Here is a 27,346-nt window from a genome sequence, read left to right as displayed (position 1 = left end):
ATTTACCATGTACTTCCGGTTCTTGGTTAATACTGTTATCAAGAGGACTCTGAAGGGAACCATTTATTATCCTGTCACAGAGTTTAACAGTCAAAGCAGCATCACTTTTCAGACTGTCTTGTCTCCAATAATCAGTTGCTGTACATGAATACAGACAATTAAACCATAACATAAGAACAGGTCCCTGTTTGACATACTGCTCAATCTGCAGTCTACTATGCTAAGTATGCTACATACCTCAGCAGCTCGGGAGAGAAATGTGCCCACATACACAGAGGCGTTTAGTTATGCTAAGATGTGTAAATTGATGAATCAACACATGAGGTGAGGTTTCCCTTTTACCACGTGAAAATAGATTGACCATAACTCAGGACTGAGTAGCAATAGAAACCAAAACAAACATGACTGAATCACACTGAAAACTGTGATATACATCAAAGAATATAGTATGGGAATGGAATTTGGTATGGTAATGTGTGGGGGGGGGGGGGGTCATTGTTATTGCTGTAGTAGTAAACAAAATGTTCCCTTTTCAATCAGGATTTTAAGTGTGAATACGACCAAGATGCCCTTTGTCATGTCATTTAAATAAAATCAAAGTCTTGCTGCTAATCTAGGCATTTTTTTGTCTTACTTTCATAGGTTGGGTCCTTGATACTATTCCTCTTTATGGAAGAGGAAGATAGAGAATCTTCTAGTCTTGGTGTGCTGGGCTGACTGGCAGAGTTTGATTTAGTGGCTGGCTTGATGGACTGATGGCCATATTTCACCTTCTTTTTCTGCAATATCCCAAACGTCTCTGGGCTGAGCCCATTCAATAAGGTGCGGCTATTTCTACTGTCACCCTGCTGGTGGGAGATCCCACCGCTGCCACCATTAATGACAACATCCTGGGCCCCTTTCTTCTTCTTTCTTTGGGAGGAGTCCAGCTGCCTCTTCCGCTTCTCCTGTTTCAGAGGCACATACTCGCCCTTCTCCCGGGCAAACGCCACCTCGGCATCCACCAGCCTCTCCTCCCAGCCTAGGCTTTTATCTGTCACCTCTACCACACATCTTCTGGTGACCAACTGCCAGGCCTGGTAACTGCATACCGGGTCCAGCTCGGGGATCCGTCTTCCAAGATTCCCCTCTACAGCTGCCTCTCCAGCCCCGGCTGCCCTGAGGTTAAGGCATTCCAGGAAGCGTCTCTTGGCGGCGGGTGACGACGAGCTGTTGCCGGGGTCTTGCTGCGGCGGCTTGCTGGGGGTGTGGCTCTGCTTGTGGACCCTCTCGTGCAGCCGGAGGGTCTTGCGGTCGTAGAAGAAGTTGCCGCAGCCGGCACACAGCTCGTAGAGACAGTCCTCGTTCACCAGGGACGCCGGCTCCCGGGTGACCCCGTTGAGGGTGGTCTGGGACTCACTGCTGTCGCCATTCCCACCCCGCAGCTGGCTCTTTGCCCGATGAATCCGCATGTGGCTCTGGAGAAACCAGGCCTGGCGGAAGCGCCGGCCGCAAATGCGGCAACCGTGGTCCAGGGAGCCTCGATGCTTCTTCATGTGGGCCTTGAGGAGCAGGGCCTGGGGGAAGACCTGGCTGCAAGAGCCGCAGGGAAAGGAACCCGCACCGTCCCCATTGTCCACCCAGAAGGTCCCTCCCGGAAGTGAGTCGCCCTCAGTCATGGTTTGCAGCTCGTCCTCCTTGCCGTCATCCTGGACGACTGCTTCTTCGCCTTTCTTCTTGGAGCTTTTAGTCTTGCCATTGACTTTGTGCTTCTTGGCCGAGGTGAAATTGGCGAGGTTGTTGGCGGGACTATCCAGTTTCTTAGGGTCCCCCTGTGTTTTTCCTTGCTCCCCAACCACCTCCTCACAGTCCAACTTGCCCAGGCTCCGGTTGAGCAGGCCCAGCTTGTGGCTGCGGATGTGGGCTTTCAGGCTGCCCTTCTGAGCGGCCCGGTGTTCACAGTAGGGACACTTGTAGGGCTTCTCCCCAGTGTGCCTGCGCATGTGCTGGGACAGCGAGCTCAGGAGAGGGAAGCCCCGTCCACAGAGGCCACAGGTGTGGCCAGAGACCGTCGCATCGTACTCCTCCTGGTCACTCTTGACAGCATCGGCCTTGCTTTGGTCCGCCTGCTCCTGATTCGGCTCCACCTCCATTTCCGGCCCCAGGGCTGTGGTAGCTCAAGTATCCCTGACGAAGAAAACTAACCCGTGCGTTCCAAAGTCATAAGGTTCTCATAGTGATTGCGATGGGGGACATGTTTGTAGATATTGCTTTACTTCTGTTGTTGGAGAGATTTTCTTTAACCAACATTAAGGCTGGAGAGATGATCATTGAAAAACACCTGAAAACACAAGAAAAAAACTATTAGAAAACATTTAGAATCTAATAATAGGTTATATGATAATCACACAACCAATGCAGTAACTGACATCTGCTAGGCTATATTTTCAACCCAGAGACAGACAGAGACAGAAAGAATGCAGTTGGCACAGTCACCAGGAGGTCAAATAGAGAGGAAATGTTATCATGCCACAGTCATCAACAACAAAGCAACTTTGTCTAAATGTCACGGCCGTCGAAAGACGTAGGCCAAAGTGCAGCGTTGTGAGCGTACATTTTACTTTTATTTTAGTAAACGTTGCCAACAAAACAACAAACGAAAAACAACCGTGAAGCTTACAGGGCTATAGTGCCACTAACAAAGATAACTTCCCACAATGACAAAAGGGGAAAAGGCTGCCTAAGTATGATTTCCAATCAGAGATGAAGATAGACAGCTGTCCCTGATTGAGAACCATACCCAGCCAAAACATAGAAATACAAAAACACAGAACATATAATGCCCACCCCAAATCACACCCTGACCAAACCAAATAGAGACATAAAAAGGCTCTCTAAGGTCAGGGCGTGACACTAAAGGACTAGCCTCTTTAGAATGATGGTTGCTAATAAATAAAAATTACACATCCTGTTCCCTGGTATGCTCAGTTAATAAAATCATTTTTACCACACCCTAACAACAGTTTGCAATCATTTGAAAGAGCTTCTCCCACTGGGCCCCAGTGCAACGTGTTTAAGTATAACCATTATTACTAAAGATCCTACTTTCTAAATAGTCCGTTTCTCACTGTGTATGTTTCACTGTCACGACGTAAGAGGGTGTTACGTCTGTGCATATTTCAGTTTTATAAATGTAACAGTGTGTGTAAGAAAGAGGAGAGGGAGAGAATTTGCATGACACTGATTTAGGAATGGCTATTGTCCCGAACAGGATGATTGACGGTTGTCCTTAAAGGAAGCTTATACTGAAAGTGTGTGTGTGTGTGTGCGCTCGTGTCCTCTGTTCCCCATGCCTTAATTGAGTGTGTTTAGTGAAGCATGAAGAGGTGCATTCAGTCCTGACCAGTCAGGATGAGGCCTCAGGGCCAGTCCATTCCAAACCCCATCAATACGCCATTATCAACAAACTACATTTATTTCTCTCCATCTCATACACACACACACACACACACACACAGTCATACACACTCACACATGCAGACTGAAACTCACACGCACATACACACGCACTCACACAATCCCAATACTGTCAGTGGATGCCAAGGTCACATTGAGAGTGGTAGTAATATGAAGGGAAATGACTAAATGTGCCATCTTCAACAAACAGTAGTTAACCTCACTCCTAGAAGACATACTGAGAGAAAAGCAGAGGCAAAGAAATTATGAAAAGGGGCAGGTGGCGTCAGTTTAATCACGAGAATATATGATAAATCTGTTTTCGTAATCAACCTCCAGCACACTAGATCACCTAAAGTCAAATAAAACACAAATGTGTTCCTATATCAAACATCTTCATCATTATTCATGTCTAAGATAAGCATTTATCTTTGCGAAGGGGCATCGGTTCCAAGTAGCTTTTTCTGTGGATGATATACACACATCCATTACAGCCAAGTAATTGGCAGTAATTTCCAGACCACAGCAGAAGATGTTGGTTTCCTTCTCGAAAACTACAACAGGGAGAAAAGTGCCCAGGCTCTCTTAAAGCCAACGCAGGGCAGGCAGCCTGCGGGAAAGAAACACCATTGTGTCAGCTGCACCAGAACTGTCACATTTCCTCACGTCTCGCCCTCCACCTATCACCAGGGGGTCCTTGTGGTCCTACGGTGGCCATTGTTGGACAATGGGCCCAGCGCCCTACACTTCAGCGCCCTGCAAAAGATGTCTGGGGGTGGGAGGGCAGTGGAGTTGGGGGGGACGATGACAAAAGAGACCTATCTATTCTCAGCCGTGTGTGTGTGTGCACATGTATGGGTGTGTGTGCCTGTGTGCGTGCGTGCATGCGTTCATGTGTATGTGTGTGCCCGCCACTTTGGGCTTTTCGCTGTGCGCGCTCTACCGGGCGAAATAGAGAAGAAACTGGCATGGGCTCCAGAATGGGAGTTGAGTTAGACGAGTGTGGCGGCAGGTGTTGAGGGCAGACGCTGACGGATTAGCACACGGACCGAGTGGCACAGTGTCTCTGGGTGGGGGGGACAGGGAGGGGGGTGGTTAGTGGTAATTAAGAGGTTAAGGTGAAGGCCGGGTGATGAGGGGTTAACACAATAGGGGGATGGTGGGATGATGTCAGAGCGAAAGGAGGCAACAGATGGTAGTGGAGGCCATCAGTCCTGTGTGTGTGTGTGTGTGTGTGTGTGTGTGTGTGTGTGTGTGTGTGTGTGTGTGTGTGTGTGTGTGTGTGTGTGTGTGTGTGTGTGTGTGTGTGTGTGTGTGTGTGTGTGTGTGTGTGTGTGTTGGTTCTTCTACCCTTGTGGGGACCTAAAATCCCCAAAGGTCCACACAAGTATAGTAAAACAAGAAGAATTCTCCCTCGTCCCCATGAGGACAAATGCTATTTTAGGCTTAGGGTTTAGGGTTAGGTTTACTATTACGGTTAGAATTATGGTTAGGGTAAGTGGTTAGGTTTACTATTACGGTTAGAATTATGGTTAGGGTAAGGGTTTAGGTTTACTATTACGGTTAGAATTATGGTTAGGGTAAGGGTTTAGGTTTACTATTACGGTTAGAATTATGGTTAGAATTATGGTTAGGTTTAGGGTTAGGTTTACTATTACGGTTAGAATTATGGTTAGGGTAAGTGGTTAGGTTAACTATTACGGTTAGAATTATGGTTAGGGTAAGGGGTTAGGTTTACTATTACGGTTAGAATTATGGTTAGGGTAAGGGTTTAGGTTTACTATTACGGTTAGAATTATGGTTAGAATTATGGTTAGGGTAAGGGGTTAGGTTTACTATTACGGTTAGAATTATGGTTAGGGTAAGGGGTTAGGTTTACTATTACGGTTAGAATTATGGTTAGGGTAAGGGGTTAGGTTTACTATTACGGTTAGAATTATGGTTAGGGTAAGGGGTTAGGTTTACTATTACGGTTAGAATTATGGTTAGGGTAAGGGGTTAGGTTTACTATTACGGTTAGAATTATGGTTAGGGTAAGGAGTTAGGTTTAGGGTTATGTTTACTATTACGGTTAGAATTATGGTTAGGGTAAGGGGTTAGGTTTAGGGTTATGTTTACTATTATGGTTAGAATTATGGTTAGGGTAAGGGTTTAGGTTTACTATTACGGTTAGAATTATGGTTAGGGTAAGGGGTTAGGTTTACTATTACGGTTAGAATTATGGTTAGGGTAAGGGGTTAGGTTTAGGGTTAGGTTTACTATTACGGTTAGAATTATGGTTAGGGGTTAGGTTTAGGGTTAGGTTTACTATTACGGTTAGAATTATGGTTAGGGTAAGGGGTTAGGACATCTAGACATACTTAGAAACTAAACAACTCCACCAAACCTTCCTGAATAGAACACACACACACACTCAAACACCCACAAGCACACACACACACACACACACACACACACACACACACACACACACACACACACACACACACACACACACACACACACACACACCCACACACACACACACACACCCACAAATACACACACACAAAACAAAGAGTCTTTCTTTGAGGGGGTTTAAACACATGCTGTGTCATTTAGTGGAGCGAGAAGGCTTCTGACAGAGTGTGTTGTGTATTCCGACCTCTCTGACATCTGGCTGTTTCTTTATTAGTCACTGTTCGTATGAATCTCTGTGTTCTTCGAAAGCCAAAACTAAACAGAAATGGGCCTAATAGAGAAGACCGTGATCTTGAATGATCATTGATTTGTGCAATAGACAGCAGGCCAATAGAAACTAAGTGCAAAAACGTACAATCTGCAGTATTTACAATTCAAAACAAATTGTAAGTGTGCCTCTAAAGATATATTAACTCTGTGTTGAACCATTCAAAGAGGTAAGCTCTATTGAAGATGAGAGGGGCAGTGTTCCCTCGATTGGTCTCCATGAAGGAAGGCAATATAGGCTGGGGGTTTCCAACACTGTCCCTGGAGAGCTGCCATCCTGTAGGTTTTCACTCCAACCCTAATCTAGCACACCGGATTCTAATAATTAGCTGGTTGAAAAGCTGAATCAGGTTATTTACAACTGGGGTTGGAGCAAAAACCATCAGCAGGGTAGTTCTCCAGGAACAGAGTCAGAGAACCCTGATATAGGCTATAGTTTAGCTAGATAACACATTCAATGAAAACATAGCTGATATAACATTCAATAAAAAAAAACTGGAAGTGTGATGCTTTAGACACACACACACACACACACACACACACACACACACACACAGGAACAAAAAAACAGGATAAACCGATGGAGGATACACACACAGGCGCAGAATGCCAAACATGTTGCTCTGGGCTGAATTTGTTCTTTACAGACCCTCTCTCCCTCTCCCTTTTCTCCCCCTCTTTTCTTTGACAGATGAATAGCCATGTCCAGTCAGCTGTACTCACGTCCAAACCAGCTCAGCACAAACTCCCCAAGGCCAGGGCTCTGCTGCTGAGCTAAGAGCCTGTGTATGTATATATGTGTGTGTGTGTGTGTGTGTGTGTATACACGTGTGTGTGTGGTGAGTGAGAGAAAGAGAGCGACAGTAAGTGAATACATGTATGTGTGTGGCTGTGTGCACGCACCAGTACACCCATGTCTGAGTACGTGAGTACGTGCTGAAGTCATCCACATACGTTCTCTCAACCAACCGCAAACTGTGCCAACACAGCCACTAGTGCTAGCATGTGACAGTCCCTGTGCTAATGTTATGCTATACAGTGCACATCTGTCAGTGTTCCAAATGAGTGTTTTGCCCAATCCCAAATCAACCTCTAGCCCCCTACGCCTATCCAAATTTTACAGATCTAGGACCCGAGTAGGGCAGACTCCCAAAGAGTTTTCCTCAGTGCCCCAAGGGGTGCACCTTTTGTTTTTTTTTGCCCTAACAACTACACAGCTCATTCAAGTAATCAACCAATCATGAACCGTTGATCATTCGAATGAGCTGTGTAGTTGTTAGGGCAAAAACCAAAATGCATCCCTTGAGGCACTGAGGACAGAGTTTGGGAAACTCTGCACCACTCCGTCCTAGATCTGTAAGGATTGGATAGGCGTGCACAATGAGGTGAACATTCCTGTGAGTTTATCAAAGGGCAGCTATTATGGTATTGCTTACACCTATCTAATTGTTTCATTTCATAGAGGGTAGGGGTCAATTTGGTATTGGGTGAATGCATCCCAGTGTTATAATTGTTTTATTTGACCTTTATTTAACTAGGCAAGTCAGTTAAGAACAAATTCTTATTTTTATTTTACCTTTCATTTAACCATGTAAGCCAGTTGAGAACACGTTCTCACTTACAACTGCGACCTGGACAAGATAAAGCAAAGCAGTGCGACAATAAACAACAACACAGAGTTACACGTCGGATAAACAAAAGTACAGTCAATAACACAACAGAAAAATCTATATACAGTGTGTGCAAATGGAGTAAGGAGGTAAGGCAATAAATAGGCCAATAGTAGCGAAGTATTTACAATTTAGCAAATTAACACTGGAGTGATAGACGTGCAGATAATGACGTACAAGTAGAAAAGAGCAACAAAAAAAGTAAATATAAACAATATGGGGATGAGGTAGGTAGTCGGATGGGCTATTTAGAGATGGGCTGGGCACAGGTGCAGCGATCGGTCAGCTGCTCTGACAGCTGATGCTTAAAGTTAGTGAGGGAGATAAGTCTACCCCGGTCAAACCTGGACGACGCCGGGCCAAATTGTGCGCCGCCCTGTGGGACTCCCAATCATGGCCGGATGTGATGGAGCCTGGATTCAAACAAGGGACTACAGTGACGCCTCTCACACTAAGATGCAGTGCCTTAGACCGCTGCGCCCCTCGGGAGCCCAAGGTTTCACCCTGATTGTTTTGTAGGTGGAAGGTATAAAATAGCAGACAAAACAGGAGACAATACCACTTAAAATACAAGAGAGAGGGATAGTAAATTAAGCAACAGAGAGAGGCTGGGGGATGCCTCCACTTTGATAACAAAGGGACCCTCTTCGGTCCTAAAGTGTCCCTATTTTGTCTATAGAAGCGACGAGGGTGACAGCCGTCTGTTGCGGTTAGGTCACAGTGTAGAGGCCGTTTAAATGAGGCTTTGTTTACCAGGCCGTACTGCAGCTCGAGCATCCACCACACTGACTAATCCACATACCGGAGGCCCACTATGTGAAGACGTGTCAGAAACACTGTGTTATAGATGTATACAAAACACAGACTCACTGTGTGTAGACGTACAAGAAACACAGACTCACTGTGTGTAGACGTGCAAGAAACACAGACTCACTGTGTGTAGGCGTGCAAGAAACACAGACTCACTGTGTGTAGGCGTGCAAGAAACACAGACTCACTGTGTGTAGACGTGCAAGAAACACAGACTCACTGTGTGTAGGCGTGCAAGAAACACAGACTCACTGTGTGTAGGCGTGCAAGAAACACAGACTCACTGTGTGTAGACGTGCAAGAAACACAGACTCACTGTGTGTAGACGTACAAGAAACACAGACTCACTGTGTGTAGGCGTGCAAGAAACACAGACTCACTGTGTGTAGGCGTGCAAGAAACACAGACTCACTGTGTGTAGGCGTGCAAGAAACACAGACTCACTGTGTGTAGGCGTGCAAGAAACACAGACTCACTGTGTGTAGAAACATGTCAGAAACACATGTATGAAACACTGTATGTCTAGGTAAGAAAGAAACACTGTTTATAGATGTGTCAGAACAGTGTGTAGACATGTTACACACATTGTCTAAAATGCTGCTTAATGACATGCATAAACACTGTCATGGATAGATACAGTACGTAAGAAATATTGGATACAGGTGTGTCAGAAAACACTGTAGATGTGTCTCAAACACCGTGTATACATACGGGTAAGAAACGCTGTATATAGATGTGTTACATAAATTCACTTTGTATGGGTGTGTTCCACACAATGGGAGTGTTAGAAATACTGTTTATAGATGTCAATCAGCAAAACAGACATATGAGGAAGGATGTCTGGTCACCATTCCCATAACACCACTCTCCCAAATCCACAAAAGAAGATCTAGTAATATATCCCACAAAAAAAGCAAAAAGGTGATTGTTAAAATAAGAGTAAGACATAGGATGAAGTCTCATTGTTCATGCTTTGTTTAAGCATTATGTGCCAAATGTGCACTCGTGCAAACACACAGCATGTCTGGCCCTTAAGGCTTCCGGCAGCTGGTGTGGTTATGCTGCTGCTGCCGCTGTGTGTGTGTGTGTGTGTGTGTGTGTGTGTGTGTGTGTGTGTGTGTGTGTGTGTGTGTGTGTGTGTGTGTGTGTGTGTGTGTGTGTGTGTGTGTGTGTGTGTGTGTGTGTGTGTGTGTGTGTGTGTGTGTGTGTGTGTGCGCGTGCATTTTGGAAGGAAAGACAGCAAACACACATCACACTCCCATCGCCCTCCTTGTTCAACTCTCCCTCCCTGTTACACAACAAATACACAGGGACTTGATAGCATGTGATGAGCTGCTCAATGTGCTGCCTTTTAACATTCCAGGCCTGCTACACCTCTGCAATATGCTGGAGGTAAGCCAGGGAGGTATCTTGAGCACGGAAGTTGAAGGAATGAAGAAAACACATGCAAAACGCACATTTCATTTTTTTTATTTAACTAGGCAAGCCAGTTAAGAACAAATTCTTATTTACAATGACAACCTACTGAAAAGCAAAAGGTCTCCTGCGGAGACGGGGGCTGGGATTTAAACGTTTAATATAGGACAAAACACCCATCATGACAAGAGGGACAAAACACCCATCATGACAAGAGGGACAAAACACCCATCATGACAAGAGAGACACCACAACACTACAGAAAGAGAGACCTAAGACAACAACATAGCATGGCAGCAACACAGCATGGCACAAACATTTTATTTATTGTACTCGGTCAGTTGACTGAGAACACATTCTCATTTACAGCAACAACCTGGGGAATAGTTACAGGGGAGAGGGATGAATGAGACAACCGTAAACTGGGGCTGATTAGGTGCCTGCGATAGTATGAGGGACAGATTGGGAATTTAGCTAGGACACCAGGGTTAACACCCCTACTCTTACAATAAGTGCCATGGGATCTTTCGTGTCCACAGAGAGTCAGGACACCTGTTTAAAATCCCTTCCAAATGACAGCACCCTACAGAGGGCAGTATCCCCAATTACTACCTTGGGGTATTGGGATATTTTTTTTTAGACCAGAGGAAAGGGTGCCTCCTACTGGCCCCCCAACACCACTTCCAGTAGCATCTGGTCTCCCATCCAGGACTAAACCTGCTTAGCTTCAAAAGCAAGCCAGCAGTGGAATGCAGGGTGGTATTCTGCTGGCAAGCAACAGCACAAAGGCAAAAAGATAGAGGCAACAACACATCACGCGAAGCAGCCACGAGTGTCACAAAGAGTGTCCATCATTGAATCTTTGAATGACGAAATGGAGAGAAAACTGTCCAGTTTGAGTGTTTTTTGCAGCTCGTTCCTGTCACTAGCTGCAGCGAACTGAAAAGAGGAGTGACACAGGAATGTGTGTGCTTTGGGGACCTTTAACAGAATGTGCCTGGCAGAACGGGTGCCTAATGTGGAGGATGAGGGCTGCAGTAGGTATCTCAGATAGGGGGGAGTGAGGCCTAGGAGGGTTTTATAAATAAGCATCAACCAGTCGTGCCTTTTACTGAGGAGTGGCTTCCGTCTGGCCACTCTACCATAAAGGCCTGATTGTTGGAGTGCTACAGAGATGGTTGTCCTTCTGGAATGTTCTCCCATCTCCACAGAGGAACTCTATAGCTCTGTCAGAGTGACCATTGGCTTCTTGGTCACCTCACTGACCAAGACCCTTCTCTCTCGATTGCTCAGTTTAGCCGGTGGCCAGCTCTAGGAAGAGCCTTGGTGGTTTTAAACTTCTTCCATTTAAGAATGATGGAGGCCCTGTGTTCTTGGGAACCTTCAATGCTGCAGACATTTTTTTGGTACCCTTCCCCAGATCGGTGCCTCGACACAATCCTGCCTCAGAGCTCTACAGACAATTCCTTCAACCTCATGGCTTGGTTTTTGCTTTGACATGTGCTGTCAACTGTGGGACCTTATATAGACAGGTGTGTGTCTTTCCAAATCATGTCCAATCAATTGAATTTACCACAGGTGGACTCCAATCAAGTTGTAGAAACATCTCAACATTCCATAGCAATGGAAACATCATGCACCTGAGCTCAATTTCAAGTCTCATAGCAAAGAGTCTGAATACTTACAGTGAGGGGGAAAAGTATTTGATCCCCTGATGATTTTGTACGTTTGCCCACTGACAAAGAAATGATCCGTCTATAATTTTAATGGTAGGTTTATTTGAACAGTAAAAGACAGAATAACAACAACAAAAATCCAGAAAAACACATGTCAGAAATGTTATAAATTGATTTGCATTTTAATGAGGGAAATAAGTATTTGACCCCTCTGCAAAACATGACTTAGTATTTGGTGGCAAAACCCTTGTTGGCAATCACAGAGGTCAGATGTTTCTTGTAGTTGACCACCAGGTTTGCACACATCTCAGGAAGGATTTTGTCCCACTCCTCTTTGCAGACCTTCTCCAAGTCATTAAGGTTTCGAGGCCGACGTTTGAAAACTTGAACCTTCAGCTCCCTCCACAGATTTTCTATGGGATTAAGGTCTGGAGACTGGCTAGGCCACTCCAGGACCTTAATGTGCTTCTTCTTGAGCCACTCCTTTGTTGCCTTGGCCGTGTGTTTTGGGTCATTGTCATGCTGGAATACCCATCCACGACCCATTTTCAATGCCCTGGCTGAGGGAAGGAGGTTCTCACCCAAGATTTGACAGTACCTGGCCCTGTCCATCGTCCCTTTGATGCGGTGAAGTTGTCCTGTCCCCTTAGCAGAAAAACACCCCCAAAGCATAATGTTTCCACCTCCATGTTTGACGGTGGGGATGGTGTTCTTGGGGTCATAGGCAGCATTCCTCCAAACACGGCGAGTTGAGTTGATGCCAAAGAGCTTCATTTTGGTCTCATCTGACCACAACACCTTCACCCAGTTGTCCTCTGAATCATTCAGATGTTCATTGGCAAACTTCAGACGGGCATGTATATGTGCTTTCTTGAGCAGGGGGACCTTGCGGGCGCTACAGGATTTCAGTCCTTCACGGCGTAGTGTGTTACCAATTGTTTTCTTGGTGACTATGGTCCCAGCTGCCTTGAGATCATTGACGGCAGGGTAGCCTAGTGGTTAGAGCGTTGGACTAGTAACCGAAAGGTTGCAAGTTCAAATCCCTGAGCTGACAAGGTACAAATCTGTCGTTAACCCACTGTTCCTAGGCCGTCATTGAAAATAAGAATTTGTTCTTAACTGACTTGCCTAGTAAAATAAATAATGTAAAAAAAATTGACAAGATCCTCCCGTGTAGCTCTAGGCTGATTCCTCACCGTTCTCATGATCATTGCAACTCCACGAGGTGAGATCTTGCATGGAGCCCCAGGCCGAGGGAGATTGACAGTTCTTTTGTGTTTCTTCGATTTTCAAATAATCGCACCAACTGTTGTCACCTTCTCACCAAGCTGCTTGGCGATGGTCTTGTAGCCCATTCCAGCCTTGTGTAGCTCTACAATCTTGTCCCTGACATCCTTGGAGAGCTCGTTGGTATTGGCCATGGTGGAGAGTTTGGAATCTGATTGATTGATTGATTGCTTCTGTGGACAGGTGTCTTTTATACAGGTAACAAACTGAGATTAGGAGCACTCCCTTTAAGAGTCTGCTCCTAATCTCAGCTCGTTACCTGTATAAAAAAAAGACACCTGGGAGCCAGAAATCTTTCTGATTGAGAGGGGTCAAATACTTATTTCCCTAATTAAAATGCAAATCAATTTATGACATTTTTGACATGCGTTTCTATGGATTGTTTTGTTGTTATTCTGTCTCTCACTGTTCAAATAAACCTACCATTAAAATTATAGACTGATCATTTCTTTGTCTGTGGGCAAACTTACAAAATCAGCAGGGGATCAAATGCTTTTTTCCCTCACTGTATGTAAATCAAATATTTCTGTTTTTATTTTTAATACATTTGCAAATATTACTAAAAACCTGTTTTCACTACATTATATTTTGGTATTTTACTAGGATCCCCATTAGCTTTTGAAAAGCAGCAGCTCCTCTTCCTGGGGTCCACATGAAACATGAAACATACAGAATGACATAATACAGAACATCAATAGACAAGAACAGCTCAAGGACAGAACAACATACATTTTAATGGGATACTGTGCGTAGATTGAATCCATTTTAGAACAATGCTGTAACATAACAAAATGTGGGAAAACGAAAGGGGTCTGAATACTTTCCAAACGCATTGTATAGCACCCCTACGTGAGTTTAAGGCACGATTTTGAGCAATTCCAGGATGTTGTGTATATGAGGTGGCGTTTCTTCTATTTTCCTGGTGGGCCTGACAGCGGAGCACAGACCTCTCTCTCTATCTCTGCAGCCTGGATTGGTTGGTGTGGGGGACACAGGAGTATAATCCGGTAGCATTAACTTGCTCTCTAAAAAAAGCACTCTCGACAGGGATTAGATTATCACGGTAAAGTCAGCTCAGACTCTCTCTCTCCATCCAACCCTCTGTCTGTCTCTCTGTCAAGCGCAGTGTGTAAAATAATCTGGAACGACACAAGGGTTAAATACCCAAGTGAGAGCATCTAAAGGAATACAGTCAACATGTCCAATACATATGATCCATCTCATCCAAGTCCATCTAATTTCCCAGACAGCACATCTTTCACATGTAATTAGTGGTAGCCTGGCAGGCTAATGTTTTGTAGCTCAAACCATGATAGTGTCATCACACAGAGATTACAATAAGTATCAATTTGCTGATGGTATACTTTTAGTAGAATAAGTGTCAATTTGCTGATTGATACAATTGTAGGTGAAATTGTTGGAGCTTGAGGCTGAAACGGTGCTAAAACATGGTGATAATCATAGTATCGTATAGCCTGGCAATAAGCACAATATTTTCGGATGCATCTCCGTCATAGAAAGAGTAGAGTAAGGGAAGCTTATATAATTCTGAAATGAAAGGCACGCAGTCTAAAGCCGGTAAAACATATCGCCTAAGGCTGTGTAGGCTACATCTACGCTATCACCCTTATGTAACTTTATCCAGAAAGTAACTACCCACATAGACAACACCAATTTTGGTTGCCATTGGATTGAGTTGTCAACAAATGTGAATTCAACTTGAAATAAACCAAACCATGAAATCCTATTGTCGATATGTAGGACAGGGGTCTTTCAAATAGGATAAAAGGCCATATCTGAATTTTTTTCTACAGACAAATTCCCCCTTAAAAACAATTATATCACCACCCAGTCTATCACCACCTTCCACAACAAACAGTACTTAGTCAGTAGTTAGACTGTTTTTTAACAAGTAATTAGGCCTATCATTAAATCATTTGCAGTCTATCAATCACTAAATTAAACCGATAGTTTGTAGAAAACCTAAGGAAGGGAAGCACTGCTAGCGTACACAATGGTAGGCATTTTTGTAAATAGAAGGTGCTCTTTGGTCAGGGAGTACAACATACATCTGTGTACTCCCCGACGAAGGCCAAGCTGCCGAAACAAGTCAGAGTTTTTCATCTTTGCGCATTCCATACAAATAAAGGCATTTGAATGATATGAAGAGTGCCTTGGTCTCCTTGCTTTAAAAAAAAAAACATTGTTTGTTGACAGTTTGAGCATCTAGACATCATCTGTGAGGGACCATTCTAATGAAGTGCTATCCAATATGTCCTCATTTCCTGTGTGCAACTAATGACAGCTGGCAGAATCAGGATCAGGTTCCCTGAGGTGGTGCAGCATCTCAACACCACCTCATTGGGAGACTACAGTATAGGCTATAGGTAACCGGACACCCTGAGACCCATCTAATCATGTCTCCTTCTCCCCGTCTCAGAGGGCTGAACAGAAGGGATCTGGGTCTGCCTTACCTCCTCATCTCCCATCTGGACAAATGAACAATGTTTCCCCTACAGATGTGAGATCTTAATTTGATACAGTTTGCTATAGCATGAAAATAATCCTGCAGCAACAGGAAAATGTCATAATATTTTGTGGATTATAATTAATTGACATTTTTGTAAGGGTTGATACATTTTCAGTAAGGGTAAATGAAGTTAGAAATTTCAAAGTGGAAATTACAAACTTCAGAAGACTTTTTAAACCTAAAATACACTATAAGTTTAAAATGTCCTGCGTTGCAACTAACAAATAGTTAGTTACTTTATAAATGGCAATTTAATAATGAGGTTTAGATATCTTGCAATTCTCATCCCATATGTGTATGTTATACCACCTATTGCATCTTGCCTATGCCACTAGGTCATTGCTCATATATTCTCATATACTCATATATTTATTTGTACATATTCTTATTCCATCCCTTTATTTAGATCTGCGTGTAATTATGTAGTAGTGTAAATTGTTAGATTACTTGTTAGATATTGCTGCACTGTCAGAACTAGAAGCATAAGCATTTAGCTACACTTGCAATAACATCTGCTAACCATGTATATGTGGCCAATAAAATTAGATTTCTCCCTCAAAACCATCAGAATTAATCTAAGATTTTAAAAAATGTAAATAACGTTGCTGGTTTTTTTTGTGAGGAAGTCACACCATTTTACATCTAGCTAAGGATTATTTTGCTTAAATTATTTGACTATGGGTGCTAAAGCTAGCATACATTTTTACAACATTAGCTCTGAGCCAGTGAGTGAAATGATGCTGCTGACCAACCCGCTACTAACTTAGTGCTTAACACACATTGTTGAATCTTCCAAAAAAAGCTAGTTGGCAAGATACTTTAGTAGTGCTAATTCTTTATTATGTGTTCAGGAATGAGCTTTTCTGCAGCGACTCATTGCAGTTAAATTTCGGGCCGCAAGTCTACAACGTTAGGTTAATTTAAAAAGGCTAAGAAATGTTTATGCAGCGCTAGCTAGCTAGCCAGCTATGTCAGTAAGCTAGCTACAATAGTTAGCTAAGCAGCTGGTCAAGTAAGTTTTGCAGGAGATAGCCACTGCCTTGTTTTTTTTTCTCACAATTGCAAACTATTAAATCACAGTCACAAAGTTTGTAATAATTTAGCTAGTAATTCTGCCTATTTCATGGAGAGTCATGCGAGAGCGCAGTGATATGTAACGAGTGCCCTGAGAGTCAGGAAGCAAGTTCAGGGAATGAGTGTTTTAAATAAAATAAACAATGAACACAAAACACAAACAATGCACCGACATGAAAACAGAGTCAATAACACCTGAGGAAAGAACCAAGGGGAGTGACAGATATAGGGAAGATAATCAAGAAGGTGATGCAGTCCAGGTGAGTGTCATGAGGCGCAGGTGCGCAAGACGATGGTGACAGGTGTGTGTGATAATCAGCAGCCTGATGACCTAGAGGCCAGAGAGGGAGTATACGTGACAGTACCCCCTCACCGAATGCGCGGCTCCAGCCACAAGATGCCTTCAAAGGGGATCAACCCGGGGATCAGGAGTGGACCGGTCACACCTGCTGATGTGCGAGAACCTGTCACACCAGCTGAGGCACGGGAACTTCTGGAGACAACTGGGGAGCGGGAACCTGACAAATCAGTTGAGGCAGGGGAGTCTGGCGATCCGGTTGAGGTATGAGTACCTGACAAGCCGGTGGAAGCAGGGGAGCCTGGCGATCCAGCTAAGGCATGAAAGCCCGACGTGCCGGCTGAGGCAGGGGAGCCTGTAGCAGGGAAGCCTGGTGATCTGGTTGAGGTATGAGAGCCTGAAGCAGGGAAGCCTGGTGATCTGGTTGAGGTATGAGAGCCTGAAGCAGGAAAGCCTGGTGATCTGGTTGAGGTATGAGAGCCTGTAGCAGGGAAGCCTGGTGATCTGGTTGAGGTATGAGAGCCTGTAGCAGGGAAGCCTGGTGATCTGGTTGAGGTATGAGAGCCTGTAGCAGGGAAGCAGGGAAGCCTGGTGATCTGGTTGAGGTATGAGAGCCTGAAGCAGGGAAGCCTGGTGATCTGGTTGAGGTATGAGAGCCTGTAGCAGGGAAGCCTGGTGATCTGGTTGAGGTATGAGAGCCTGTAGCAGGGAAGCAGGGAAACCTGGTGATCTGGTTGAGGTATGAGAGCCTGTAGCAGGGAAGCAGGGAAGCCTGGTGATCTGGTTGAGGTATGAGAGCCTGTAGCAGGGAAGCCTGGTGATCTGGTTGAGGTATGAGAGCCTGTAGCAGGGAAGCAGGGAAGCCTGGTGATCTGGTTGAGGTATGAGAGCCTGAAGCAGGGAAGCCTGGTGATCTGGTTGAGGTATGAGAGCCTGTAGCAGGGAAGCCTGGTGATCTGGTTGAGGTATGAGAGCCTGTAGCAGGGAAGCCTGGTGATCTGGTTGAGGTATGAGAGCCTGACGCAGGGAAGCCTGGTGATCTGGTTGAGGTATGAGAGCCTGTAGCAGGGAAGCAGGGAAGCCTGGTGATCTGGTTGAGGTATGAGAGCCTGTAGCAGGGAAGCAGGGAAGCCTGGTGATGTGGTTGAGGTATGAGAGCCTGTAGCAGGGAAGCCTGGTGATCTGGTTGAGGTATGAGAGCCTGTAGCAGGGAAGCAGGGAAGCCTGGTGATCTGGTTGAGGTATGAGAGCCTGAAGCAGGGAAGCCTGGTGATCTGGTTGAGGTATGAGAGCCTGTAGCAGGGAAGCCTGGTGATCTGGTTGAGGTATGAGAGCCTGAAGCAGGGAAGCCTGGTGATCTGGTTGAGGTATGAGAGCCTGTAGCAGGGAAGCCTGGTGATCTGGTTGAGGTATGAGAGCCTGAAGCAGGGAAGCCTGGTGATCTGGTTGAGGTATGAGAGCCTGTAGCAGGGAAGCCTGGTGATCTGGTTGAGGTATGAGAGCCTGACGCAGGGAAGCCTGGTGATCTGGTTGAGGTATGAGAGCCTGTAGCAGTTCGGACCCGGCGTCATTACTCGGACACAAAAAAATATATAAAATAAACGCTTCCTTTAGGTGAGGTGTTTTTCTGTATTGAGTGCGCTGAGAGTCGGGAAGCAAGTTCAGGGAGTGAGTGTTTTAATAAATAAAAGAAACAGTGAACACGAAACACAAACAACACACCGACATGAAAACAGAGCTAAAAACACCTGAGGAAAGAACCAAGGGGAGTGACAGTTAATGGGAAGATAATCAAGGAGGTGATGCAGTCCAGGTGAGTGTCATGAGGTGCAGGTGCGCAAGACGATGGTGAAAGGTGTGCGGGATAATCAGCAGCCTGATGACCTAGAGGCCTGAGAGGGAGTATACGTGACATGATATCACAAATTAGTAACTATGTTTTCATTTTTGAATGGCGGACGCTCTGGAATACAAAGATTTTAGGATGAGTTCGAGTGATCGTGGGAAAATCGATACAGTTACATATCGGGATATCATTTTTGACGATATTTCATCTTGTATTGTTTTGACAATACCAATGCCTGAAATAAGACTCCAGTATTTTCTCCATTATAGCTTGTTCTCCATCTTCACTTTAAATAGAGAGCCAATTTGTGTCCAGTGCTTTTATTTCCATGACTGAACAAAACTAATTTTCTTGATTCTCTTGATGTTTGGAACATCGAATAACAATAAAATCCCAGTATCGAATCGCAAATTAATATAGAATCGCGAGCATCGCATATTTTATTGGCACATGAGTATTGTGATAATATCGTATCGTAAGGTCCCTGGCAATTCCGAGCACTAATGAGTTCCACGTCCCACAAGACAGGACATTTGAAATACTTGCGTCACGTAGGAGTGACGCAACCTTTCGGAAGACAATGAATCTAAGGGGTCACTACTACAGCAAGGGTGAGAGGAGAGTGAAGAACCATGGGAGTATGAGTTTTCCCAGCAGATCAATAATTAAAGGAAAACCCCAAACTTTTGGTATTTATTTAATTTGTAAATTCTTCATATAGTCCCAAAATGTCTCCCAATGTAGTTTACTTAAATTAATAGGCCTAATTTGTGGAATAAACATATGGAAAAGCACATTGGCACCCACATTACCAGTCAAAAGTTTGGACACACATTGTAGAATAATGGTGAAGACATGAAAAAACTATGAAATAACACATATGGAATCATGTAGTAACCAAAAAAAGTGTGAAACAAATCTAAATATATTTTATGAGATTTTTCAAAGTAGCCACCCTTTGCCTTGACAGCTTTGCACACTCTTGGCATTCTCTCAACCAGCTTCACCTGGAATGCTTTTCCAACAGTCTTGAAGGAGTTCCCTCATATGCTGAGCACTTGTTGGTTGCTTTTCCTTCACTCTGCGGTCCAACTCATCCCAAACCATCTCAATTGGGTTGATGTCGGGGGATTGTTGGAGGCCAGGTCATCTGATGCAGCATTTAATCACTCTTCTTCTTGGTTAAATAACCCTTACACAGCCTGGAGGTGTGTTGGGTCATCGTCCTGTTGAAAAACAAATGATAGTCCCACTAAGCCCAAACCAGATGGGGTGGCATATCACAGTAGAATGCTGTGGTAGCCAATTATGGTTCAGTGTGCCTTGAATTCTAAATAAATCACTGACAGTGTCACCAGCAAAGCACCCCCACACGTCCTCCTCCATGCTTCACGGTGGGAACCACACATGCGGAGATCATTGGTCCACCTACTCTGCGTCTCACAAAGACACAGTTGGAACCAAAAATCACAAATTTGGACTTCCACCGGTCCAATGTCCATTGCTAGTGTTTATTTTTGGTGTCCTTTAGTAGTGGTTTCTTTGCAGCAATTCGACCATGAAGGCCTGATTCACGCAGTCTCCTCTGAACAGTTGATGTTGAGATGTGTCTGTTACCTGAACTCTGTAAAACATTTATTTGGGCTGCAATGAGGCTGGAAACTCTAATAAACGTATCCTCTGCATCAAAGGTAACTTTGGGTCTTCCTTTCCTGTGGCGGTCCTCATGAGAGCCAGTTTCATCATAGCGCTTGATGGTTTTTGCGACTGCACTTGAAGAAATGTTCATTTTTCTGCATTGACTGACCATGTCTTAAAGTAATGGACTGTCATTTATCTTTGCTTATTTGAGCTGTTCTTGCCATAATATGGACTTGGTCTTACCAAATAGGGTTATCTTCTGTATACCACCCCTACCATGTCACAACACATCTGATTGTCTCAAAAACTTTTAGAAGGAAGAAATTCCACAAATTAATTGAATTGAAATGCATTCCAGGTGACTACCTCATGAAGCTGCTTGAAGGAATACCAAGAGTGTGCAAAGCTGTACATTTTTTTACAAGTTCTCATTTACAATTGCGATCTGGCCAAGTAAAGCAAAGCAGTTTGACACATACAACAACACAGAGTTGTACATTGAGTAAAACAAACATACAGTAGAAAAAATAAGTCTATATACGATGTGAGCAAATGAGGTGAGATAAGGGAGGTAAAGGCAAAAAAAAGGCCATGGTGGCGAAGTAAATACAATATAGCAAGTAAAACACTGGAATGGTAGATTTGCAGTGGAAGAATGTGCCAGTAGAAATAAAAAATAATGGGGTGCAAAGGAGCTAAATAAATACAGTAGGGGAAGAGGTAGTTGTTTGGGCTAAATTATGTTTGGGCTAAATTATAGATGGGCTATGTACAGGTGCAGTAATCTGTGAGCTGCTCTGACAGCTGGTGCTTAAAGCTAGTGAGGGAGATAAGTGTTTCCAGTTTCAGAGGTTTTTGTAGTTTGTTCCAGTCATTGGCAGCAGAGAACTGGAAGGAGAGGCGGTCAAAGGAAGAATTGGTTTTGGGGGTGACCAGAGAGATATACCTGCTGGAGCGCGTGCTACAGGTGGGTGCTGCTATGGTCACCAGCGAGCTGAGATAAGGGGGGACTTTACCTAGCAGGGTCTTGTAGATGACATGGAGCCAGTGGGTTTGGTGAAGAGTATGAAGCGAGGGCCAGCCAACGAGAGTGTACAGGTCGCAGTGGTGGGTAGTATATGGGTCTTTGGTGACAAAACGGATGGCACTGTGATAGATTGAATCCAATTTATTGAGTAGGGTATTGAAGGCTATTTTGTAAATGACATCGCCGAAGTCGAGGATCGGTAGGATGGTCAGTTTTACAAGGGTATGTTAGGCAGCATGAGTGAAGGATGCTTTGTTGCGAAATAGGAAGCCAATTCTAGATTTAACTTTGGATTGGAGATGTTTGATGTGAGTCTGGAAGGAGAGTTTACAATCTAACCAGACACCTAGGTATTTGTAGTTGTCCACATATTCTAAGTCAGAACCGTCCAGAGTAGTGATGCTGGACGGGCGGGCAGGTGCAGGCAGCGATCGGTTGAAGAGCATGCATTTAGTTTTACTTGTATTTAAGAGCAGTTGGAGGCCACGGAAGGAGAGTTGTATGGCATTGAAGCTTGTTTGGAGGGTTGTTAACACAGTGTCCAAAGAAGGGCCAGAAGTATACAGAATGGTGTCGTCTGCGTAGAGGTGGATCAGACTCACCAGCAGCAAGAGCAACATCATTGATGTATTCAGAGAAGAGAGTCGGCTCAAGAATTGAACACTATGGCACCCCCATAGAAACTGCCAGAGGCCCGGACAACAGGCCCTCCGATTTGGCACACTGAACTCTACCAGAGAAGTAGTTGGTGAGCCAGGCGAGGCAGTCATTTGAGAAACCAAGGCTATCGAGTCTGTCGATGAGGATGTTGTGATTGACAGAGTCGAAATGAAAACAAGGCAAAGGGTGGCTACTTTGAAGAATTCAAAATGTAAAATATATTTTGATTTGTTGAACACTTTTTTTCGTTACCACATGATTCCACATGTGTTATTTTATTGTTTTGATGTCTTCACTATTATTCTACAATGTAGAAAATAGTACAAATAAAGAAAACCCCTGGAACGAGTAGTTATGTTCAAACCTTTGACTGGTACTGTATGTCCATTCACGAATCAGACAACATGTTTCCCATCTGTATATAGTGGGAGACTTTAGTGAAAATGTTTTATTAAAAGATGCCTAATATTGGCCCCTAAGTGCTGTTGTGTACTGTATATACATTTTGTTCAAACCCATTTGTTATTTGTTTAGCCTGATTGATTGCTCTTCATTTGAAGCATGGTTATGCTCAAACTATCCCCAAATTAGAAAGCCAAAAACAGGGACAGTAGGCATACTGTATGCTGGCAAGACAGTCACACGAACAGCCTCGATGGTTAGATAGTAGATCCTCTGTTTAGTACCAACATCCAAAGAGAAGATGCATATTCAGCTAAATGTCTCACTCATGCACACACACACACTAACTGGATACAAACAAATACACACACCATGCCAGAACAGAGTCCTCTGCCCACATTGCTCTCAGCCGTGGCATTGCCAACTGACCAGAGCCAAGCTCTTCACCAGACACCAGCATGTGTGTTCTAAACACAGCTACCACAATTGAGCACTCTCTCCACACACACACACACACCAAAGCCACTCTTATTTCCTCTACAGCCTTTACACACAAATAACTTTAAGCAAAAGCACACTCACATTGAGTATGAAGCATTTCAACAATATTATGCTCAACTGTCATTCTTGACTATGAATTGTGTTTTTCAGTTCGTGGTCCACAGTGGCACAGCAGCTGTGAAAACAGTGTATTTGCATACTACTGAGGATGCCACTACAGTACCCTGCACCTGACACGTGAGGAATGTCATTCAATAAAACTGTCCCTACAGTAAAGTGCAGTACATTTCTACATCTTTTTCAAAACGTAGTAAAAATGTATACTGTAGATTGGATTCTACTTCTATTTAGCATAGTAATAATGCCTTAGATGGTCGTTAACCATTCCTATCAGGCTATAGATTACATGAGTTATTTAGCAAGTTGTCCTGTAGCATAGCAGGTTGTCCTGTGCCATGGCAGGTTGTCCTGTAGCATAGCAGGTTGTCCTGTAGCATAGCAGGTTGTCCTGTACCATAGCAGGTTGTCCTGTACCATAGCAGGTTGTCCTGTACCATAGCAGGTTGTCCTGTAGCATAGTAGGTTGTCCTGTACCATAGCAGGTTGTCCTGTACCATAGCAGGTTGTCCTGTACCATAGCAGGTTGTCCTGTACCATAGCAGGTTGTCCTGTAGCATACATTGACCGCAGCACTAAGCGTCATGAATAACCCATCATGGGAATAACACATGAATGCAATAATTTCAAGATCCTACCTTCCTACATGATTTCAAGATCCTACCTTTCCCCATGATTCCAAGAGCCTACCTCCCTACATGATTAAAAAACTACTTTTTCAAGATAAACCATATAACTGAAAAATCTCAACAAACAACCTCTGTCCGCAATGTCTCCGCCCCATGTCTCTCCCATTTAATCTGTATGATTAAATCATTTTTCCTTGGCCCTAATTTTGTCGGGATGACGATACTCTGCCTGCCGGATAGATGCTGAGCATACTCCCCATTGATGGCCATGCTGAGAAGATTACCCTAATAGCAGCAGATTACCTCCCCACATGTTGGCCACACACGGGGGGATGGTGTGTGTGTGTGTGTGTGTGTGTGTGTGTGTGTGTGTGTGTGTGTGTGTGTGTGTGTGTGTGTGTGTGTGTGTGTGTGTGTGTGTGTGTGTGTGTGTGTGTGTGTGTGTGTGTGTGTGTGTGTGTGTGTGTGTATAGGGAGCCGTGGTAGTAGAATATCTCTCGCTAGCTATATATCTGAAAGCATGGCTACCTACAATATTTGTCTATCCTTTTTGTCTGTCAATTCAAATAAAATGTTATTGATCGCATACACATATTTGCAGATGTTATCGCAGGTGCAGCGAAATACCTAACAATACAAACAAATCCAAAAAATAATAAGAAAGTAATTAAGAAATTTCATAAGGAGTCCAGAATATAAATATGTAACCTCAGCAAAAAAAGAAATGTCCCTTTAGGACGGCTGAATGTCCCTTTTTTAGGACTTTTTTGAAGACACTAACTGCTTACAGACGGCAGGCAATTAAGGTCACAGTTATGAAAACGTAGGACACTAAAGAGGCCTTTCTACTGACACTGAAAAGCACCAAAAGAAGGGTCCTTGCTCATCTGCGTGAACGTGCCTTAGGCGTCCTGTAAGGAGGCATGAGGACTGCAGATGTGGCCAGGGCAATAAATTGCAATGTGCGTACTGTGAGACGCCTGAGACAGCGCTACATTGAGACAGGACAGACAGCTGATCTTCCTCGCAGTGGCAGACCATGTGTAACAACACCTGCACAGGATCGGTACATCCAAATATTACACCTGCGGGACAGGTACAGGATGGCAACAACAACTGTCCGAGTTACACCAAGAACTCACAATCCCACCATCAGTGCTCAGACTGTCCGCAATAAGCTGAGAGAGGCTGAACTGAGGGCTTGTAGGCCTGTTGTAAGGCAGGTCCTCACCAGACATCACTGGAAACAACGTCCCCTGTGGGAACAAACCGTCGCTGGATCAGACAGGACTGGAAAAAAGTGCTCTTCACTGACGAGTCGCGGTTTTTTCTCACCAGGGGTGATGATCGGATTCACGTTTATCGTCAAAGGAATGATCATTACACCGAGGCCTGTACTCTGGATCAATTTGGAGGTGGAGGGTCCGTCATGGTCTGGGGCGTTGTGTCACAGCATCATCGGACTTAGCTTGTTGTCATTGCAGGCAATCTTAACGCTGTGCGTTACAGGGAAGGCATTCTCCTCCCTATGTGGTACCCTTCCTGCAGGCTCATACTGACATGACCCTTCAGCATGACAATGCTACCAGCCATACTGTTCGTTCTGTGCGTGATTTCCTGCAAGACAGGAATGTCAGTGTTCTGCCATGAACAGTGCAGAGCCCGGATCTCAATCGCATTGAGCACGTCTGGGACCTGTTGGATCAGAGGGTGAGGGCTAGGGCCATTCCTCTCAGAAATGTCCGGGAACTTGCAGGTGCCTTGGTGGATGAGTGGGGTAACATCTCACGGCAAGAACTGGCAAATCTGGTGCAGTTCATGAGGAGGAGATACACTGCAGTACTTAACGCAGCTGGTGGCCACACCAGATACTGACTGTTACTTTTGATTTTGACCCCCCCCCTTTGTTCAGGGACACATTATTCCATTGCTGTTAGCCACATGTCTGTGGAACTTGTTCAGTTTATGTCTCAGTTGTTGAATCTTATGTTTGCAAAAATATTTCCACGTTAAGTTTTCTGAAAATAAACGCAGTTGACAGTGAGAGGTTTCTTTTTTGCTGAGTTTATGTATATGATGGTGTGTATAGACATTATGGGCAGTATATTAATAGAAATGGTGTGTACAGCAGTAGTTATTAAGGATGAGCATTGACTAGAATACAGTATATACATAAGAAGTGGGTAAAACAGTATGTAAACATTATTAAAGTGACCAGTGTTCAATGACTATATAAGGTGCATGGAAGAGTACCGGGTGGCAGCCAGCTAGTAACAGTGACTAAGTTCAGGGCAGGCTGGCTTGTGGTGACTATTTTAACAGTCTGATGGCCGGGAGATTGTCTGTCTGTCTGTCTGTCTGTCTGTCTGTCTGTCTGTCTGTCTGTCTGTCTGTCTGTCTGTCTGTCTGTCTGTCTGTCTGTCTGTCTGTCTGTCTGTCTGTCTGTCTGTCTGTCTGTCTGTCTGTCTGTCTGTCTGTCTGTCTGTCTGTCTGTCTGTCTGTCTGTCTGTCTGTCTGTCTGTCTGTCTGTCTGTCTGTCTGTCTGTCTGTCTGTCTGTCTGTCTGTCTGTCTGTCTGTCTGTCTGTCTGTCTGTCTGTCTGTCTGTCTGTCTGTCTGTCTGTCTGTCTGTCTGTCTGTCTGTCTGTCTGGTCTGTCTGGTCTGTCTGCTGTCTGCCTGTCTGTCTGTCTGTCTGTCTGTCTGTCTGTCTGTCTGTCTGTCTGTCTGTCTGTCTGTCTGTCTGTCTGTCTCTCTGTCTGTCTGTCTGTCTGTCTGTCTGTCTGTCTGTCTGTGTCTGTCTGTCTGTCTGTCTGTCTGTCTGTCTGTCTGTCTGTCTGTCTGTCTGTCTGTCTGTCTGTCTGTCTGTCTGTCTGTCTGTGTCTGTCTGTCTGTCTGTCCTGTCTGTCTGTCTGTCTGTTCTGTCTGTCTGTCTGTCTGTCTGTCCTGTCTGTCTGTCTGTCTGTCTGTCTGTCTGTCTGTCTGTCTGTCTGTCTGTCTGTCTGTCTGTCTGTCTGTCTGTCTGTCTGTCGTCTGTCTGTCTGTCTGTCTGTCTGTCTGTCTGTCTGTCTGTCTGTCTGTCTGTCTGTCTGTCTGTCTGTCTGTCTGTCTGTCTGTCTGTCTGTCTGTCTGTCTGTCTGTCTGTCTGTCTGTCTGTCTGTCTGTCTGTCTGTCTGTCTGTCTGTCTGTCTGTCTGTCTGTCTGTCTGTCTGTCTGTCTTGTCTGTCTGTCTGTCTGTCTGTCTGTCTGTCTGTCTTGTCTGTCTGTCTGTCTGTCTGTCTGTCGTCTGTCTGTCTGTCTGTCTGTCTGTCTGTCTGTCTGTCTGTCTGTCTGTCTGTCTGTCTGTCTGTCTGTCTGTCTGTCTGTCTGTCTGTCTGTCTGTCTGTCTGTCTGTCTGTCTGTCTGTCTGTCTGTCTGTCTGTCTGTCTGTCTGTCTGTCTGTCTGTCTGTCTGTCTGTCTGTCTGTCTGTCTGTCTGTCTGTCTGTCTGTCTGTCTGTCTGTCTGTCTGTCTGTCTGTCTGTCTGTCTGTCTGTTCTGTCTGTCTGTCTGTCTGTCTGTCTGTCTGTCTGTCTGTCTGTCTGTCTGTCTGTCTGTCTGTCTGTC

General features: G+C 44.6%; 1 protein-coding gene across 1 annotated transcript in view; it reads right to left on the bottom strand.

Annotated features, from left to right (window-relative positions):
- LOC109904445 (zinc finger protein 516) overlaps positions 1-27,346 on the bottom strand; it is a 36,977-nt gene that overhangs the window by 7,479 nt on the left and 2,152 nt on the right. The window contains exon 2 of the mRNA XM_020501682.2: positions 635-2,320. Coding sequence (XP_020357271.2) covers positions 635-2,132 — 1,498 coding nt within the window. The 5' untranslated portion in view covers positions 2,133-2,320. The remainder of the gene's footprint in view (positions 1-634; positions 2,321-27,346) is intronic.

Source organism: Oncorhynchus kisutch, linkage group LG14 (assembly GCF_002021735.2).
Source record: "Oncorhynchus kisutch isolate 150728-3 linkage group LG14, Okis_V2, whole genome shotgun sequence".
NCBI lineage: Eukaryota > Metazoa > Chordata > Actinopteri > Salmoniformes > Salmonidae > Oncorhynchus > Oncorhynchus kisutch.
This window is presented reverse-complemented; position numbering and strand designations above follow the sequence as displayed.